Source organism: Colias eurytheme, chromosome 24, assembly GCF_061535395.1.
Source record: "Colias eurytheme isolate Ceu_HAF_F1 chromosome 24, ilColEury1 Martin Lab GWU primary, whole genome shotgun sequence".
In the NCBI taxonomy this organism is placed as follows: domain Eukaryota; kingdom Metazoa; phylum Arthropoda; class Insecta; order Lepidoptera; family Pieridae; genus Colias; species Colias eurytheme.
In genome coordinates this window covers 3,908,798-3,928,743 of record NC_143003.1, presented here as the reverse complement: position 1 = coordinate 3,928,743, position 19,946 = coordinate 3,908,798, and the positions used below count along the sequence as shown (strand labels likewise).

The 19,946-nt window shown below is 35.4% G+C and overlaps 1 protein-coding gene across 1 annotated transcript; it reads right to left on the bottom strand.

The window, feature by feature from the left end:
* Window positions 1–541: 541 nt before the first annotated feature.
* LOC149897924 (uncharacterized) lies at window positions 542–18,444 on the bottom strand. The gene is made up of 4 exons (XM_090115682.1): window positions 16,792–18,444; window positions 3,522–3,683; window positions 947–1,162; window positions 542–567 (listed from the first exon to the last, which is right to left on the bottom strand). The coding sequence occupies exons 1-4, from the start codon at window positions 17,657–17,659 to the stop codon at window positions 542–544; spliced, it is 1,272 nt and encodes a 423-aa protein (XP_089971808.1). The 5' UTR covers window positions 17,660–18,444.
* Between the last annotated feature and the right edge of the window lie 1,502 nt (window positions 18,445–19,946).

Sequence of the window (19,946 nt, the reverse complement as noted above, 5' to 3'; positions counted from 1 at the left end):
CACCAAAAGGGTAGCCAATGGCTCCACGTTTCAGGGTAATTATTGCATTGTATTCTTAAGAATGAACCTAAATGTTTATGTGCATTTTCGAGTGAACCAATCGACTCGTGATGGTAGGAGGTTGAGTTTAATTTTTCAATTTCTAAAAGTTTACAGACCTCTATCATAGTAGATGACATAAACTCAGTGCCTCTATCTGTTGCTATAATTTTTGGGATTCCGAACCTTAAAATAAATTGATTAACAAATGCTCTAGCAACGGTGACCGTTTCCTTATTTTTAAGAGGATACGCCTCAACAAACTTACTTAATTCACACTGTAACGTAAGTATATAATTATTACCGTCTACATCTTGATCCAAAGGACCAACTAAGTCTAAAAATACTTTCTCGAAAGCAAACGAGGCTGTGGTTGTTATAACCATCGGCTCTTTGGTATTTCGGGAATACTTAGATTTTTGACATTTTTCGCATTTAGTTACAAAATCTCTTATGTCTTTTTCCATTTCTGGCCAGAAATATTTTTTCTTAATATTATTTATCATTCTACGAATGCCTGCGTGGCCACTAGTGGGTAGTAAGTGATAGTCATTAATAATAAATTGTTTATCATTTTCATTATCAATTCTTTCTACACCTCGTAATATACATATCCGTGGACCGGTCCATATATCTTTACTTTTAATTTCTTCTATTAGTTCTTTTATAAATAACGCGTTATTATTTGTTTTTATTATACATATTTCGTCGACATTAATATTTTTACTTAATTCACTTAATTTCTTCACAAAAACGGCTCGCGTGTATTGTGCTTTGAAATCAAGATTAATGTATAAAATTTTCTTATTTTGGGAGAAAGCAAAACACTCGGTTTCTACATCTATACCCATTCGATTTCGAATCCTATTTAACTCTTTTCCTTCTATTAAAATCATCTCTATCGCACCACTCGGAACTCGCAATAATTCCACGATTCTCGGTTGATCAGGCCGATAGTCTGTGTCATTATTGGTAGTTGGAGTGTCACTCTTTTCTTTAACTTCTTCTAGTTTCTTTTTCTGTGCTCTAGTCATTACGTTAATTATTTTATCGTTGATACATTTCAATTCGTTTGAGTTTATTGTAATTCTAGACAACGCGTCTGCTACGGCGTTTTCTTTACCTTTAATATACACAACGTTAAAATCATATTCTTCTAATGTTAACCTAAATTTTAATAATCTACTCGATGGATCTTTAATTCCGAATAAATACAATAATGGTTTATGGTCCGTCATGATTGTGAACTTTTTACCTAAGAGATACGGCCTAAAATATTTAACTCCCCACACTATTGCAAGTAATTCTTTTTGTATAGTTGGGTAATTTTTTTCAGCTTTGTTTAAAGGCCGACTTGCATAAGCGACTGGTCTTTTATCTTTATTGCAAAGTACTGCTCCTACTGCAATGCCAGAAGCATCAGTTTGTAAGATGAACTCGTTTTCGTCTGAAAAGTCTGGATATTGTAAAATGGGGGGTGATACTAACGCTTTTTTCATGATTTTAAACGAGTTTTCGCATTGTTCAGACCATATAAAAGGGACATCTTTACGACACAAATTATTTAAAGGGATAGTTATTTCCGCGAAATTCTTTATAAATTTTCGGTAATAGTTACAAAATGCAACAAAACGTTTTACTTCTTCTGTATTTTTTGGTGTTGGGTAATTTTCAACAATTTTTATTTTAGTTTTATCTGGACTAATTCCATCTGCTGACACTGTGTGTCCTAAATATAATAATTCCTTTTTCAAAAAATTACATTTGATGGGATTTAATTTTAAGTTAACTTTTCTAAGTCTCTCAAAAACATCTATTAAATTTTTATTATGACCTTCTAAATTACGTCCAAAAATTACAAGGTCATCAAGATAAACAAAACATTTCTCATACGTTAGACCTGACATGGCTATAGTCATTAACCTTGAAAAAGAACTTGGACTGGTTTTAAGACCCATTGGCATTCGTTTCATCTGGTATTGTCCAGTATTGGTTGTAAAGGCAGTAATCTTACGTGATTCGGGGTTCAAGGTCGTTTGGTAATAAGATTGACTAAGGTCTAAATGGGTAAAATACACGGCACCAGCAAGGGACTCTAAGATATCAGTGATATTCGGTAGCGGAAATTTATCATCTTGTATAACTTCATTTAATTTACGGTAATCTATCACTAATCTCCACTTTTTGCTATCATCATTTGACTTTTTAGGAACAAGTAAAATGGGGCTAGACCACTCACTTTGAGCTTCTTCTATAATATCATCCTGTAACATTTTCTCAATTTGCTTATTTATTTCAGGTTTTTGACTATGTGGTAACCTGTATGGTTTTGTATAAACGGGGCTAGCATTCGGTTTTAAATAAATATTATGTTCATATGAATTAGTAGTTGTAAGCTTATCACCCGGTAAGTGAAAGATATCATTGTATTTAGTACAAATTGCTTGTATAGTCTCACGCTCGGTAGGATGTAAGTGATCCAATTTTAATAATTCTAACAAAATATTAGCTCTCTCTGCGTTTGATTTACATTTATTAAACTGACATATTTGGTAATCGTTTAACGAGTGTAGGTCTGGTTGAAAGGTTGGTATAGTAATTGATTCTTCTTGAGTATTTAATATTTTAATGGGAATAACGTTATTTACTGGCTTCACTATTAGAGCTGCTAAAAATAGACCCTCTTGTAATTGTTGTGATAAAACAACACAGTCATTATTTAATTTATTATTCATAATTGGTATGTAGTGAATGGACTCGCTTCTCGCAGGAATAGTTAAGTAGTTATGTGAAGTAGTAGGTGACGCATATAGTGGTATAATATTTTTGCATTGGTTATATAAAATTAATGTATCGTTTTCTAGATTAATATGTGAATTAAATTTCGATAAGAAATCTAAACCGAGGATTCCATCTGATTTACACGGTAAATGATCGAACAAATAAAATTTATGATTAAATCTACTATTTTGAGTACGCAAAGTAAGATAAACATATCCTTTTGAGCATATTTTTCAACCGATACCATTTATTGTAATGTTATCTTCATACAAAGTAGTATGTTCTAATAAGGCGTTCTTAGAAACAGCAGAAATGGACGCGCCGGTATCAAGTAACCATGAATACTTGGAATTGTTTATGTCGAAATGGACGTACCTAACATTTTTATTGCAGGTTAAAATGTTATAACATTTAGGACCGAAAAAACTGGTTTTTGGTCTCTAATTCTTCGTTATTTGTTTGACGGTTCGCGCTCCCTTCGGCTGAGAAAATTTTGTGTTGGTTGTTCCTACCTCGACTACCTCTACCACGATAATATCCTGAAGCATTATTATTAGCATTATTATGATTATTGCCAAATTTTGGAAAATTATTACCTCTTCCGCGTATATATCCACCACGGGGATTGTCATTATAATTCTGCCGATAATAATAATTATTATTATAAACTTGACCTCGAGAATTGTTACGGAAATTGAAACCTTTATTATAATAATTATTCTGTCCTCTTCTAGTGAAATTATTATTATATCTGTTGTTTGACTTACCCCTGGCGCTGAAAATACCTCCGGAAGTCGAGGGCTGCCCCAGCTCCTCGTCCTCCGCCGCACGCACCGCATCTTTCAACTCGGAAAAGTTCCGCGCTGAAATGATAGTGCTCAAGCGTTTATTTCTTAATCCATCAGAGAATCTTTTAATAGCAATTTTTTCGTTTATAGGTCTCAGTATTTCGCAGGTCTTTTCGTTACCGTTAGCCTGTGCAATAGTGAGGTCTATAAATAATTCAGATAGTTTATTTCCATAATCACAAATTGACATATCATTTTGACTCAAATTATTTAATTGATATAATATTGCATTGGCGGACTTTTTTGTAAGTAAATAAGTTTTTAAATCTTGTAAAAGGCTTGCTACATCATCATATTTGCATTTTAGTTTTAGTTTAGCGGTTTTAGTTAATCTAGTTTTCAAAACAAAAGATATTAACATCTTTTCTTGGTCTGTGTCCTTTAGGCAATCGCTATATAATTCTACCGCGTCTATGATTTTTTCTGTCGTACTTTCTGAACCATCCATAACAGGTATCAAGGATGTTGCAGTTTTGATTTCAAACTTCTCCATGTTTGAAGTAGTTGTTTCTACGTTACCTTGAAAATCATATGATAGAATCTTATCGTAAATAACTTTTATTCTCTCCTTCAAGACTTCATAAACGTATTCAGCTAATTCTAACGAGGTTTTTCGCTCAGAAAATATACTAATAATAGTTTTATAAGATGAATATAATTCCTTAGCTCTTAATATATTATCCTTAACTTTACTTTTATATTGTAACCTTCTAGATGGGCCTAACTTCCTCAATGTAATTTGAATATCAGATAATTCATTAAAAATACTTTCTAAATCTTTTTCCATATAAAACGAAATTAAAACATACTTACATAAAAATGATTTACCTAGTAGTTTGGTCCTTACATGAATGCATTACGGCCAATATATTTTCCATGTGACATTCCGAAATACTTAGGCTGTAAGATACAAGAAACATAAAATTATGACAAAAGTAACAATTACATTGGCATTTTAATATAATTATTAGTTATTTTTAATCCGACACTTATAGTTCCTATTATGTCGATAGTAGATGACGCAACACAGTTCGTTGTTTTTATTACTTTTGCTCACTAAATGATTCACTAAAAAGAAAGCACTTAATATACGATATATGTTTTTCACTCGGGCTCACTAACACGGAATTCATTTTTTTTTTTTACACGGATTCGTTTCCTTCTTCACGTTCTCGCCTTCCCGACAACCGCAAACGCATTCTTCTTATAAATTGTGCTTCAATTTGTTTATCGATCCATTTCTTTTGTCTGTCCTTCAGCTTTTTCCATATAAAAATGACGATTATAATAGCGAAAATTGTCAAGGTCGTCGCCAATAATATATTATTTATGTGGATATGGGATTCGACCGCAGAATTACTTCCTTGGGATGCATTTTGTGCAATTATCACATCCTTATCTCCGGTTTTAGAATAACTTTTGCCCATTTTTTAAACGACGTACGTGACTAGTTATGGAGAATGTTCCTTGCGTTATCTCCATTTTCATTACTACAATATTATAAACGCTCTAACTTAGAGCACTGAGGCACACAGGAATCCGCTGAATTGCATAATTCGCCCGATACGCGACACCCGGCAACTTACACCGCGGCGCTCGCGCATGGCAGGGTCGCCATGTAGAGTGCGGGTTGCGGGGTAATGAAACACGTGTATCTTCCTCGAGTGATTTATTATAACTGAACTTATAATACACTACAGTACAAGACAAGAAGCTTATATCTAATACACTGCAGAACAACGAACAACGAACAACGAACAACGAACAACGAACAACGAACAACGAACAACGTACAGCGAACAGCGAACAGCGAACAGCGAACAGCGAACAGCGAACAGCGAACAGCGAACAGCGAACAGCGAACAGCGAACAGCGAACAGCGAACAGCGAACAGCGAACAGCGAACAGCGAACAGCGAACAGCGAACAGCGAACAGCGAACAGCGAACAGCGAACAGCGAACAGCGAACAGCGAACAGCGAACAGCGAACAGCGAACAGCGAACAGCGAACAGCGAACAGCGAACAGCGAACAGCGAACAGCGAACAGCGAACAGCGAACAGCGAACAGCGAACAGCGAACAGCGAACAGCGAACAGCGAACAGCGAACAGCGAACAGCGAACAGCGAACAACGAACAACGAACAACGAACAACGAACAATGTGAATGTGAATGTGAATGTGAATGTGAATGTGAATGTGAATGTGAATGTGAATGTGAATGTGAATGTGATTCACACAGACGTTGCGATATTCTATTGATATCTATTATTATATTTCTACCAAATTTTTACGATTATGACCCGGCAATAGATGCCGTGGTTGAGATTTTTGATAGTAAGAAAAAAAAAATTTTTTCAAAGAGAAAAACAAATTGTGGAACATAGATTTTACATTTTTATAGTGATTTTTTAATGTGAATGTGAATGTGAATGTGACTGTGACTGTCAAGAAGCTTATATCTAATACACTGGAGATTGCACTATGACCATTGAATTGTAACAAGAAAATATGACGTTGAATGACGCCTGTATGTTTTTTTATCCCTTTCTAACATTCAAATTCAAATTCAAATTTTAATTCAAATTCAAATTCATATTCAAATTCAAATTCAAATTCAATTCACAAACACGGACAACGAACAACGAACAATGTGAATGTGAATGTGAATGTGAATGTGAATGTGAATGTGAATGTGAACGTACATGAACACAAACACAAACACAAACACAAACACAAACACAAACACAAACACAAACACGAACAACGAACAACGAACAACGAACAACGAAAAACGAACAACGAACAACGAAAAACGAAACACGAAACACGAACAACGAACAACGAACAACGAACAACGAACAACGAACAACGAACAACGAACATCGAACAACGAACAACGAACAACGAACAACGAACAACGAATAATGTGAATGTGAATGTGAATGTTAATGTGAATGTGAATGTGAATGTGAATGTGAATGTGAACATACATGAACACAAAAACAAACACAAACACGAACAACGAACAACGAACAACGAATATCGAACAACGAACAACGAACAACGAACAACGAACAACGAACAACGAACAACGAACAACGAACAACGAACAACGAACAACTAACAACGAACAGCGAACAGCGAACAGCGAACAGCGAACAGCGAACAGCGAACAGCGAACAGCGAACAGCGAACAGCGAACAGCGAACAGCGAACAGCGAACAGCGAACAGCGAACAGCGAACAGCGAACAGCGAACAGCGAACAGCGAACAGCGAACAGCGAACAGCGAACAGCGAACAGCGAACAGCGAACAGCGAACAGCGAACAGCGAACAGCGAACAGCGAACAGCGAACAGCGAACAGCGAACAGCGAACAGCGAACAGCGAACAGCGAACAACGAACAACGAACAATGTGAATGTGAATGTGAATGTGAATGTGAATGTGATTCACACAGACGTTGCGATATTCTATTGATATCTATTATTATATTTCTACCAAAATTTTACGATTATGACCCGGCAATAGATGCCGTGGTTGAGATTTTTGATAGTAAGAAAAAAAAAATTTTTTCAAAGAGAAAAACAAATTGTGGAATATAGATTTTACATTTTTATAGTGATTTTTTAATGTGAATGTGAATGTGAATGTGACTGTGACTGTCAAGAAGCTTATATCTAATACACTGGAGATTGCACTATGACCATTAAATTGTAACAAGAAAATATGACGTTGAATGACGCCTGTATGTTTTTTTATCCCTTTCTAACATTCAAATTCAAATTCAAATTTTAATTCAAATTCAAATTCAAATTTTAATTCAAATTCAAATTCATATTCAAATTCAAATTCAAATTCAATTCACAAACACGGACAACGAACAACGAACAATGTGAATGTGAATGTGAATGTGAATGTGAATGTGAATGTGAATGTGAATGTGAACATACATGAACACAAACACAAACACAAACACAAACACAAACACAAACACAAACACAAACACAAACACAAACACAAACACAAACACAAACACAAACACAAACACAAACACGAACAACGAACAACGAACAACGAACAACGAAAAACGAACAAGGAACAACGAACAACGAAAAACGAAACACGAACAACGAACAAAGAACAACGAACAACGAACAACGAACAACGAACAACGAACAACGAACAACGAACAACGAACATCGAACAACGAACAACGAACAACGAACAACGAACAACGAACAACGAACAACGAATAATGTGAATGTGAATGTGAATGTTAATGTGAATGTGAATGTGAATGTGAATGTGAATGTGAACATACATGAACACAAAAACAAACACAAACACGAACAACGAACAACGAACAACGAATATCGAACAACGAACAACGAACAACGAACAACGAACAACGAACAACGAACAACGAACAACGAACAACGAACAACGAACAACGAACAACGAACAACGAACAACGAACAACGAACAACGAACAACGAACAACGAACAACGAACAACGAACAACGAACAACGAACAACGAACAACGAACAACGAACAACGAACAACGAACAACGAACAACGAACAACTAACAACGAACAACGAACAACGAACAACTGACGAATTCAACAAAAAAGGTCGTGTTCCATCGTTACAATATTGTATTCACTGAAAAGTGCTTCATATTGGTTGAAATGGTTGTTAATCATCTCAATAGATGGCGCGCGGTGTGTCCCTTCAGACACATAAAACTGAAAGAATAGAATAAATTCGATTGCTCTGGCGGGTCACGAGTGGCTGAGTTGGTAAGCATCCGCCCCGGAATGGCGCGAAGGATGCGGGTTCGAGTCCCGCCTCGTGATCGAATTTTTTCTATTCTTTATAAATTTATATTTATAAAGCATTTGAATGCCATAAAACCAAAAATATAAATTCAACAAAAAAGGTCGTGTTCCATCGTTACAATATTGTATTCACTGAAAAGTGCTTCATATTGGTTGAAATGGTTGTTAATCATCTCAATAGATGGCGCGCGGTGTGTCCCTTCAGACACATAAAACTGAAAGAATAGAATAAATTCGATTGCTCTGGCGGGTCACGAGTGGCTGAGTTGGTAAGCATCCGCCCCGGAATGGCGCGAAGGATGCGGGTTCGAGTCCCGCCTCGTGATCGAATTTTTTCTATTCTTTATAAATTTATAAACCTATTTTTTATAATGTTGTAACTTTAAAATTTATGTTTCTAGTAATTTTTCCTTTATCTGTGCGTGATATGAGACGTTACTTTTACCAAATTTAAAGGCTCTGTGTGAGAGTATGAGAGTATCCTGTAGGTTTTGAGTCCCATGCGAATGACGAAATTTGCGAAAAATTTCAGCATTTACGGCTGTATCTTTTGATGCGTTGGCTTGTGAGTTTGACTTTTTCACAGCACCAAGGGACGAAGCACGAAGACTTGAGTATTCGATATAAATTTCAGCTTGATACCAAAAACAAAAAGATGACTGGATCATTATATGAAACAGTAAAATCGACAGTTTTTCAAATTCACGACAAATCTAATCAAAATATTTCAGTAGCCTAATTTTTGTCATTTTCGAAGACTAATTTTTTTTTTTAAGTGAAACTTCTTTATCGGAGTTGGAAAAAAATTTAGTGTAACATTTTTTCGTTATGCGTGACATTTTTCCGTTACGCGCCATCTTTTTCTTATCCCTACCGCACGCGTGATTCGACGTATTTCTGTAAAGTTCCATATATGTAGTAAATTATTTTTTTGAAAAATAAGGTCATAAAGAAGTTTCACTTCTTACGTGTTTACACTAGTACACACACACATTTTTTTTGGTAATACACCCGTAGGAAACTTATAGCATCTAAGGTTAGACAACCAATCAGAGACACGCTTGAGGCGTGGCACGAAAATTCGCGATGCACGTGAGTCTGACGTTGCCAGATAGAATAAATTTGTTAAAATAATGCAGCAAAATATAAATAATACTTTATATTTTAATATTTTGGTCGGAACCGGGAGAACCGGGTTTCATACAATTCAGACCCGGTTCTCAAGATCATCAAAAAACCCGGGTTTACCCGGGTTTTTCGGAACCGGGTAAACCCGGGTGCATGCCCTAAACACGAACAACGAACAACGAACAACGAATATCGAACAACGAACAACGAACAACGAACAACGAACAACGAACAGCGAACAGCGAACAGCGAACAACGAACAACGAACAACGAACAACGAACAACGAACAACGAACAACGAACAACGAACAACGTACAACGAACAACGAACAACGAACACCGAACAACGAACAACGAACAACGAACAACGAACAACGAACAACTAACAACTAACAACTAACAACTAACAACGAACAACGAACAACGAACATCGAACAGCGAACAGCGAACAGCGAACAGCGAACAGCGAACAGCGAACAGCGAACAGCGAACAGCGAACAGCGAACAGCGAACAGCGAACAGCGAACAGCGAACAGCGAACAGCGAACAGCGAACAGCGAACAGCGAACAGCGAACAGCGAACAGCGAACAGCGAACAGCGAACAGCGAACAGCGAACAGCGAACAGCGAACAGCGAACAGCGAACAGCGAACAGCGAACAGCGAACAGCGAACAGCGAACAGCGAACAGCGAACAGCGAACAGCGAACAGCGAACAGCGAACAGCGAACAGCGAACAGCGAACAGCGAACAGCGAACAGCGAACAGCGAACAGCGAACAGCGAACAGCGAACAGCGAACAGCGAACAGCGAACAGCGAACAGCGAACAGCGAACAGCGAACAGCGAACAGCGAACAGCGAACAGCGAACAGCGAACAGCGAACAACGAACAATGTGAATGTGAATGTGAATGTGAATGTGAATGTGATTCACACAGACGTTGCGATATTCTATTGATATCTATTATTATATTTCTACCAAAATTTTACGATTATGACCCGGCAATAGATGCCGTGGTTGAGATTTTTGATAGTAAGAAAAAAAAAATTTTTTCAAAGAGAAAAACAAATTGTGGAATATAGATTTTACATTATTATAGTGATTTTTTAATGTGAATGTGAATGTGAATGTGACTGTGACTGTCAAGAAGCTTATATCTAATACACTGGAGATTGCACTATGACCATTAAATTGTAACAAAAAAATATGACGTTGAATGACGCCTGTATGTTTTTTTATCCCTTTCTAACATTCAAATTCAAATTCAAATTTTAATTCAAATTCAAATTCAAATTTTAATTCAAATTCAAATTCATATTCAAATTCAAATTCAAATTCAATTCACAAACACGGACAACGAACAACGAACAATGTGAATGTGAATGTGAATGTGAATGTGAATGTGAATGTGAACATACATGAACACAAACACAAACACAAACACAAACACAAACACAAACACAAACACAAACACAAACACGAACAACGAACAACGAACAACGAAAAACGAACAACGAACAACGAAAAACGAAACACGAAACACGAACAACGAACAACGAACAACGAACAACGAACAACGAACAACGAACAACGAACAACGAACAACGAATAATGTGAATGTGAATGTGAATGTTAATGTGAATGTGAATGTGAATGTGAATGTGATTCACACAGACGTTGCGATATTCTATTGATATCTATTATTATATTTCTACCAAAATTTTACGATTATGACCCGGCAATAGATGCCGTGGTTGAGATTTTTGATAGTAAGAAAAAAAAAATTTTTTCAAAGAGAAAAACAAATTGTGGAATATAGATTTTACATTTTTATAGTGATTTTTTAATGTAAATGTGAATGTGAATGTGACTGTGACTGTCAAGAAGCTTATATCTAATACACTGGAGATTGCACTATGACCATTAAATTGTAACAAGAAAATATGACGTTGAATGACGCCTGTATGTTTTTTTATCCCTTTCTAACATTCAAATTCAAATTCAAATTTTAATTCAAATTCAAATTCAAATTTTAATTCAAATTCAAATTCATATTCAAATTCAAATTCAAATTCAATTCACAAACACGGACAACGAACAACGAACAATGTGAATGTGAATGTGAATGTGAATGTGAATGTGAACATACATGAACACAAACACAAACACAAACACAAACACAAACACAAACACAAACACAAACACAAACACAAACACAAACACAAACACAAACACAAACACAAACACAAACACAAACACGAACAACGAACAACGAACAACGAACAACGAACAACGAAAAACGAACAACGAACAACGAAAAACGAAACACGAAACACGAACAACGAACAACGAACAACGAACAACGAACAACGAATAATGTGAATGTGAATGTGAATGTGAATGTGAATGTTAATGTGAATGTGAATGTGAATGTGAATGTGAATGTGAATGTGAACATACATGAACACAAAAACAAACACAAACACGAACAACGAACAACGAACAACGAATATCGAACAACGAACAACGAACAACGAACAACGAACAACGAACAACGAACAACGAACAACGAACAACGAACAACGAACAACGAACAACGAACAACGAACAACGAACAACGAACAACGAACAACGAACAACGAACAACGAACAACGAACAACGAACAACGAACAACGAACAACGAACAACGAACAACGAACAACGAACAACGAACAACGAACAACGAACAACGAACAACGAACAACGAACAACGAACAACGAACAACGAACAACGAACAACGAACAACGAACAACGAACAACGAACAACGAACAACGAACAACGAACATCGAACAGCGAACATCGAACAGCGAACAGCGAACAGCGAACAGCGAACAGCGAACAGCGAACAGCGAACAGCGAACAGCGAACAGCGAACAGCGAACAGCGAACAACGAACAACGAACTGTAGAGTGCGGGTTGCGGGGTAATGAAACACGTGTATCTTCCTCGAGTGATTTATTATAACTGAACTTATAATACACTACAGTACAAGACAAGAAGCTTATATCTAATACACTGCACCACAGGGGTAGGAGATAAAAAAAAATGTTTTACTAAATATTTTTTTTTTTTGTTATGTTATACTTAATATGAGATTAAAAGAAAATTCCTAATTTTTATACAATTTTGTTCGATTTTTGTGTACAATTTCTTCTTTATTGTTCTTCAAAATTATAACATTAGGTTCCTTATCTTCAATAACAATAAATGGACCATTATACAAAGTATCTAATTTATTTGCAGTTTCATTTTTTAACAATATTAAATCACCTTTCTTATATCGGACTTGATTTATGTTTTTATCATATACAAATTTTCGCACTTGTTTACTTTTTAACAAATTGTTTTGTGCGTCTCTATGTGCTACTTGCAAACGATATCTTAATTCTAAACTATAATTATCTGGGTTATATAAAGGTTCTATGCTAGTACTTAGTCTACTCGGAATGTCACTTGGTTTTCCAAAAACTAATTCATACGGGGTATATTTTGTAGAGGAATGTACAGTATTATTAAAATTAAAACACCAAAAGGGTAGCCAATGGCTCCACGTTTCAGGGTAATTATTGCATTGTATTCTTAAGAATGAACCTAAATGTTTATGTGCATTTTCGAGTGAACCAATCGACTCGTGATGGTAGGAGGTTGAGTTTAATTTTTCAATTTCTAAAAGTTTACAGACCTCTATCATAGTAGATGACATAAACTCAGTGCCTCTATCTGTTGCTATAATTTTTGGGATTCCGAACCTTAAAATAAATTGATTAACAAATGCTCTAGCAACGGTGACCGTTTCCTTATTTTTAAGAGGATAAGCCTCAACAAACTTACTTAATTCACACTGTAACGTAAGTATATAATTATTACCGTCTACATCTTGATCCAAAGGACCAACTAAGTCTAAAAATACTTTCTCGAAAGCAAACGAGGCTGTGGTTGTTATAACCATCGGCTCTTTGGTATTTCGGGAATACTTAGATTTTTGACATTTTTCGCATTTAGTTACAAAATCTCTTATGTCTTTTTCCATTTCTGGCCAGAAATATTTTTTCTTAATATTATTTATCATTCTACGAATGCCTGCGTGGCCACTAGTGGGTAGTAAGTGATAGTCATTAATAATAAATTGTTTATCATTTTCATTATCAATTCTTTCTACACCTCGTAATATACATATCCGTGGACCGGTCCATATATCTTTACTTTTAATTTCTTCTATTAGTTCTTTTATAAATAACGCGTTATTATTTGTTTTTATTATACATATTTCGTCGACATTAATATTTTTACTTAATTCACTTAATTTCTTCACAAAAACGGCTCGCGTGTATTGTGCTTTGAAATCAAGATTAATGTATAAAATTTTCTTATTTTGGGAGAAAGCAAAACACTCGGTTTCTACATCTATACCCATTCGATTTCGAATCCTATTTAACTCTTTTCCTTCTATTAAAATCATCTCTATCGCACCACTCGGAACTCGCAATAATTCCACGATTCTCGGTTGATCAGGCCGATAGTCTGTGTCATTATTGGTAGTTGGAGTGTCACTCTTTTCTTTAACTTCTTCTAGTTTCTTTTTCTGTGCTCTAGTCATTACGTTAATTATTTTATCGTTGATACATTTCAATTCGTTTGAGTTTATTGTAATTCTAGACAACGCGTCTGCTACGGCGTTTTCTTTACCTTTAATATACACAACGTTAAAATCATATTCTTCTAATGTTAACCTAAATTTTAATAATCTACTCAATGGATCTTTAATTCCGAATAAATACAATAATGGTTTATGGTCCGTCATGATTGTGAACTTTTTACCTAAGAGATACGGCCTAAAATATTTAACTCCCCACACTATTGCAAGTAATTCTTTTTGTATAGTTGGGTAATTTTTTTCAGCTTTGTTTAAAGGCCGACTTGCATAAGCGACTGGTCTTTTATCTTTATTGCAAAGTACTGCTCCTACTGCAATGCCAGAAGCATCAGTTTGTAAGATGAACTCGTTTTCGTCTGAAAAGTCTGGATATTGTAAAATGGGGGGTGATACTAACGCTTTTTTCATGATTTTAAACGAGTTTTCGCATTGTTCAGACCATATAAAAGGGACATCTTTACGACACAAATTATTTAAAGGGATAGTTATTTCCGCGAAATTCTTTATAAATTTTCGGTAATAGTTACAAAATGCAACAAAACGTTTTACTTCTTCTGTATTTTTTGGTGTTGGGTAATTTTCAACAATTTTTATTTTAGTTTTATCTGGACTAATTCCATCTGCTGACACTGTGTGTCCTAAATATAATAATTCCTTTTTCAAAAAATTACATTTGATGGGATTTAATTTTAAGTTAACTTTTCTAAGTCTCTCAAAAACATCTATTAAATTTTTATTATGACCTTCTAAATTACGTCCAAAAATTACAAGGTCATCAAGATAAACAAAACATTTCTCATACGTTAGACCTGACATGGCTATAGTCATTAACCTTGAAAAAGAACTTGGACTGGTTTTAAGACCCATTGGCATTCGTTTCATCTGGTATTGTCCAGTATTGGTTGTAAAGGCAGTAATCTTACGTGATTCGGGGTTCAAGGTCGTTTGGTAATAAGATTGACTAAGGTCTAAATGGGTAAAATACACGGCACCAGCAAGGGACTCTAAGATATCAGTGATATTCGGTAGCGGAAATTTATCATCTTGTATAACTTCATTTAATTTACGGTAATCTATCACTAATCTCCACTTTTTGCTATCATCATTTGACTTTTTAGGAACAAGTAAAATGGGGCTAGACCACTCACTTTGAGCTTCTTCTATAATATCATCCTGTAACATTTTCTCAATTTGCTTATTTATTTCAGGTTTTTGACTATGTGGTAACCTGTATGGTTTTGTATAAACGGGGCTAGCATTCGGTTTTAAATAAATATTATGTTCATATGAATTAGTAGTTGTAAGCTTATCACCCGGTAAGTGAAAGATATCATTGTATTTAGTACAAATTGCTTGTATAGTCTCACGCTCGGTAGGATGTAAGTGATCCAATTTTAATAATTCTAACAAAATATTAGCTCTCTCTGCGTTTGATTTACATTTATTAAACTGACATATTTGGTAATCGTTTAACGAGTGTAGGTCTGGTTGAAAGGTTGGTATAGTAATTGATTCTTCTTGAGTATTTAATATTTTAATGGGAATAACGTTATTTACTGGCTTCACTATTAGAGCTGCTAAAAATAGACCCTCTTGTAATTGTTGTGATAAAACAACACAGTCATTATTTAATTTATTATTCATAATTGGTATGTAGTGAATGGACTCGCTTCTCGCAGGAATAGTTAAGTAGTTATGTGAAGTAGTAGGTGACGCATATAGTGGTATAATATTTTTGCATTGGTTATATAAAATTAATGTATCGTTTTCTAGATTAATATGTGAATTAAATTTCGATAAGAAATCTAAACCGAGGATTCCATCTGATTTACACGGTAAATGATCGAACAAATAAAATTTATGATTAAATCTACTATTTTGAGTACGCAAAGTAAGATAAACATATCCTTTTGAGCATATTTTTCAACCGATACCATTTATTGTAATGTTATCTTCATACAAAGTAGTATGTTCTAATAAGGCGTTCTTAGAAACAGCAGAAATGGACGCGCCGGTATCAAGTAACCATGAATACTTGGAATTGTTTATGTCGAAATGGACGTACCTAACATTTTTATTGCAGGTTAAAATGTTATAACATTTAGGACCGAAAAAACTGGTTTTTGGTCTCTAATTCTTCGTTATTTGTTTGACGGTTCGCGCTCCCTTCGGCTGAGAAAATTTTGTGTTGGTTGTTCCTACCTCGACTACCTCTACCACGATAATATCCTGAAGCATTATTATTAGCATTATTATGATTATTGCCAAATTTTGGAAAATTATTACCTCTTCCGCGTATATATCCACCACGGGGATTGTCATTATAATTCTGCCGATAATAATAATTATTATTATAAACTTGACCTCGAGAATTGTTACGGAAATTGAAACCTTTATTATAATAATTATTCTGTCCTCTTCTAGTGAAATTATTATTATATCTGTTGTTTGACTTACCCCTGGCGCTGAAAATACCTCCGGAAGTCGAGGGCTGCCCCAGCTCCTCGTCCTCCGCCGCACGCACCGCATCTTTCAACTCGGAAAAGTTCCGCGCTGAAATGATAGTGCTCAAGCGTTTATTTCTTAATCCATCAGAGAATCTTTTAATAGCAATTTTTTCGTTTATAGGTCTCAGTATTTCGCAGGTCTTTTCGTTACCGTTAGCCTGTGCAATAGTGAGGTCTATAAATAATTCAGATAGTTTATTTCCATAATCACAAATTGACATATCATTTTGACTCAAATTATTTAATTGATATAATATTGCATTGGCGGACTTTTTTGTAAGTAAATAAGTTTTTAAATCTTGTAAAAGGCTTGCTACATCATCATATTTGCATTTTAGTTTTAGTTTAGCGGTTTTAGTTAATCTAGTTTTCAAAACAAAAGATATTAACATCTTTTCTTGGTCTGTGTCCTTTAGGCAATCGCTATATAATTCTACCGCGTCTATGATTTTTTCTGTCGTACTTTCTGAACCATCCATAACAGGTATCAAGGATGTTGCAGTTTTGATTTCAAACTTCTCCATGTTTGAAGTAGTTGTTTCTACGTTACCTTGAAAATCATATGATAGAATCTTATCGTAAATAACTTTTATTCTCTCCTTCAAGACTTCATAAACGTATTCAGCTAATTCTAACGAGGTTTTTCGCTCAGAAAATATACTAATAATAGTTTTATAAGATGAATATAATTCCTTAGCTCTTAATATATTATCCTTAACTTTACTTTTATATTGTAACCTTCTAGATGGGCCTAACTTCCTCAATGTAATTTGAATATCAGATAATTCATTAAAAATACTTTCTAAATCTTTTTCCATATAAAACGAAATTAAAACATACTTACATAAAAATGATTTACCTAGTAGTTTGGTCCTTACATGAATGCATTACGGCCAATATATTTTCCATGTGACATTCCGAAATACTTAGGCTGTAAGATACAAGAAACATAAAATTATGACAAAAGTAACAATTACATTGGCATTTTAATATAATTATTAGTTATTTTTAATCCGACACTTATAGTTCCTATTATGTCGATAGTAGATGACGCAACACAGTTCGTTGTTTTTATTACTTTTGCTCACTAAATGATTCACTAAAAAGAAAGCACTTAATATACGATATATGTTTTTCACTCGGGCTCACTAACACGGAATTCATTTTTTTTTTTACACGGATTCGTTTCCTTCTTCACGTTCTCGCCTTCCCGACAACCGCAAACGCATTCTTCTTATAAATTGTGCTTCAATTTGTTTATCGATCCATTTCTTTTGTCTGTCCTTCAGCTTTTTCCATATAAAAATGACGATTATAATAGCGAAAATTGTCAAGGTCGTCGCCAATAATATATTATTTATGTGGATATGGGATTCGACCGCAGAATTACTTCCTTGGGATGCATTTTGTGCAATTATCACATCCTTATCTCCGGTTTTAGAATAACTTTTGCCCATTTTTTAAACGACGTACGTGACTAGTTATGGAGAATGTTCCTTGCGTTATCTCCATTTTCATTACTACAATATTATAAACGCTCTAACTTAGAGCACTGAGGCACACAGGAATCCGCTGAATTGCATAATTCGCCCGATACGCGACACCCGGCAACTTACACCGCGGCGCTCGCGCATGGCAGGGTCGCCATGTAGAGTGCGGGATGCGGGGTAATGAAACACGTGTATCTTCCTCGAGTGATTTATTATAACTGAACTTATAATACACTACAGTACAAGACAAGAAGCTTATATCTAATACACTGCAGAACAACGAACAACGAACAACGAACAACGAACAACGAACAACGAACAACGTACAGCGAACAGCGAACAGCGAACAGCGAACAGCGAACAGCGAACAGCGAACAGCGAACAGCGAACAGCGAACAGCGAACAGCGAACAGCGAACAGCGAACAGCGAACAGCGAACAGCGAACAGCGAACAGCGAACAGCGAACAGCGAACAGCGAACAGCGAACAGCGAACAGCGAACAGCGAACAGCGAACAGCGAACAGCGAACAGCGAACAGCGAACAGCGAACAGCGAACAGCGAACAGCGAACAGCGAACAGCGAACAGCGAACAGCGAACAGCGAACAGCGAACAGCGAACAGCGAACAGCGAACAGCGAACAGCGAACAGCGAACAGCGAACAGCGAACAGCGAACAGCGAACAGCGAACAGCGAACAGCGAACAGCGAACAGCGAACAGCGAACAGCGAACAACGAACAACGAACAACGAACAACGAACAATGTGAATGTGAATGTGAATGTGAATGTGAATGTGAATGTGAATGTGAATGTGAATGTGAATGTGATTCACACAGACGTTGCGATATTCTATTGATATCTATTATTATATTTCTACCAAATTTTTACGATTATGACCCGGCAATAGATGCCGTGGTTGAGATTTTTGATAGTAAGAAAAAAAAAATTTTTTCAAAGAGAAAAACAAATTGTGGAACATAGATTTTACATTTTTATAGTGATTTTTTAATGTGAATGTGAATGTGAATGTGACTGTGACTGTCAAGAAGCTTATATCTAATACACTGGAGATTGCACTATGACCATTGAATTGTAACAAGAAAATATGACGTTGAATGACGCCTGTATGTTTTTTTATCCCTTTCTAACATTCAAATTCAAATTCAAATTTTAATTCAAATTCAAATTCATATTCAAATTCAAATTCAAATTCAATTCACAAACACGGACAACGAACAACGAACAATGTGAATGTGAATGTGAATGTGAATGTGAATGTGAATGTGAACGTACATGAACACAAACACAAACACAAACACAAACACAAACACAAACACAAACACAAACACAAACACGAACAACGAACAACGAACAACGAACAACGAAAAACGAACAACGAACAACGAAAAACGAAACACGAAACACGAACAACGAACAACGAACAACGAACAACGAACAACGAACAACGAACAACGAACATCGAACAACGAACAACGAACAACGAACAACGAACAACGAATAATGTGAATGTGAATGTGGATGTTGATGTGAATGTGAATGTGAATGTGAATGTGAATGTGAATGTGAACATACATGAACACAAAAACAAACACA

Bases quoted from the DNA above. Each gene is read 5' to 3' on its own strand.
- LOC149897924 (XM_090115682.1), bottom strand. From the start codon at position 17,659: ATGGAAAAAGATTTAGAAAGTATTTTTAATGAATTATCTGATATTCAA. The intron at 3,684-16,791 runs GTAAGTCAAACA...CTATCATTTCAG, and splicing joins AGGTATTTTCAGCGCCAGGG to CGCGGAACTTTTCCGAGTTG. The intron at 1,163-3,521 runs GTTTCAATTTCC...TGTATATTAAAG, and splicing joins GAATAATTATTATAATAAAG to GTAAAGAAAACGCCGTAGCA.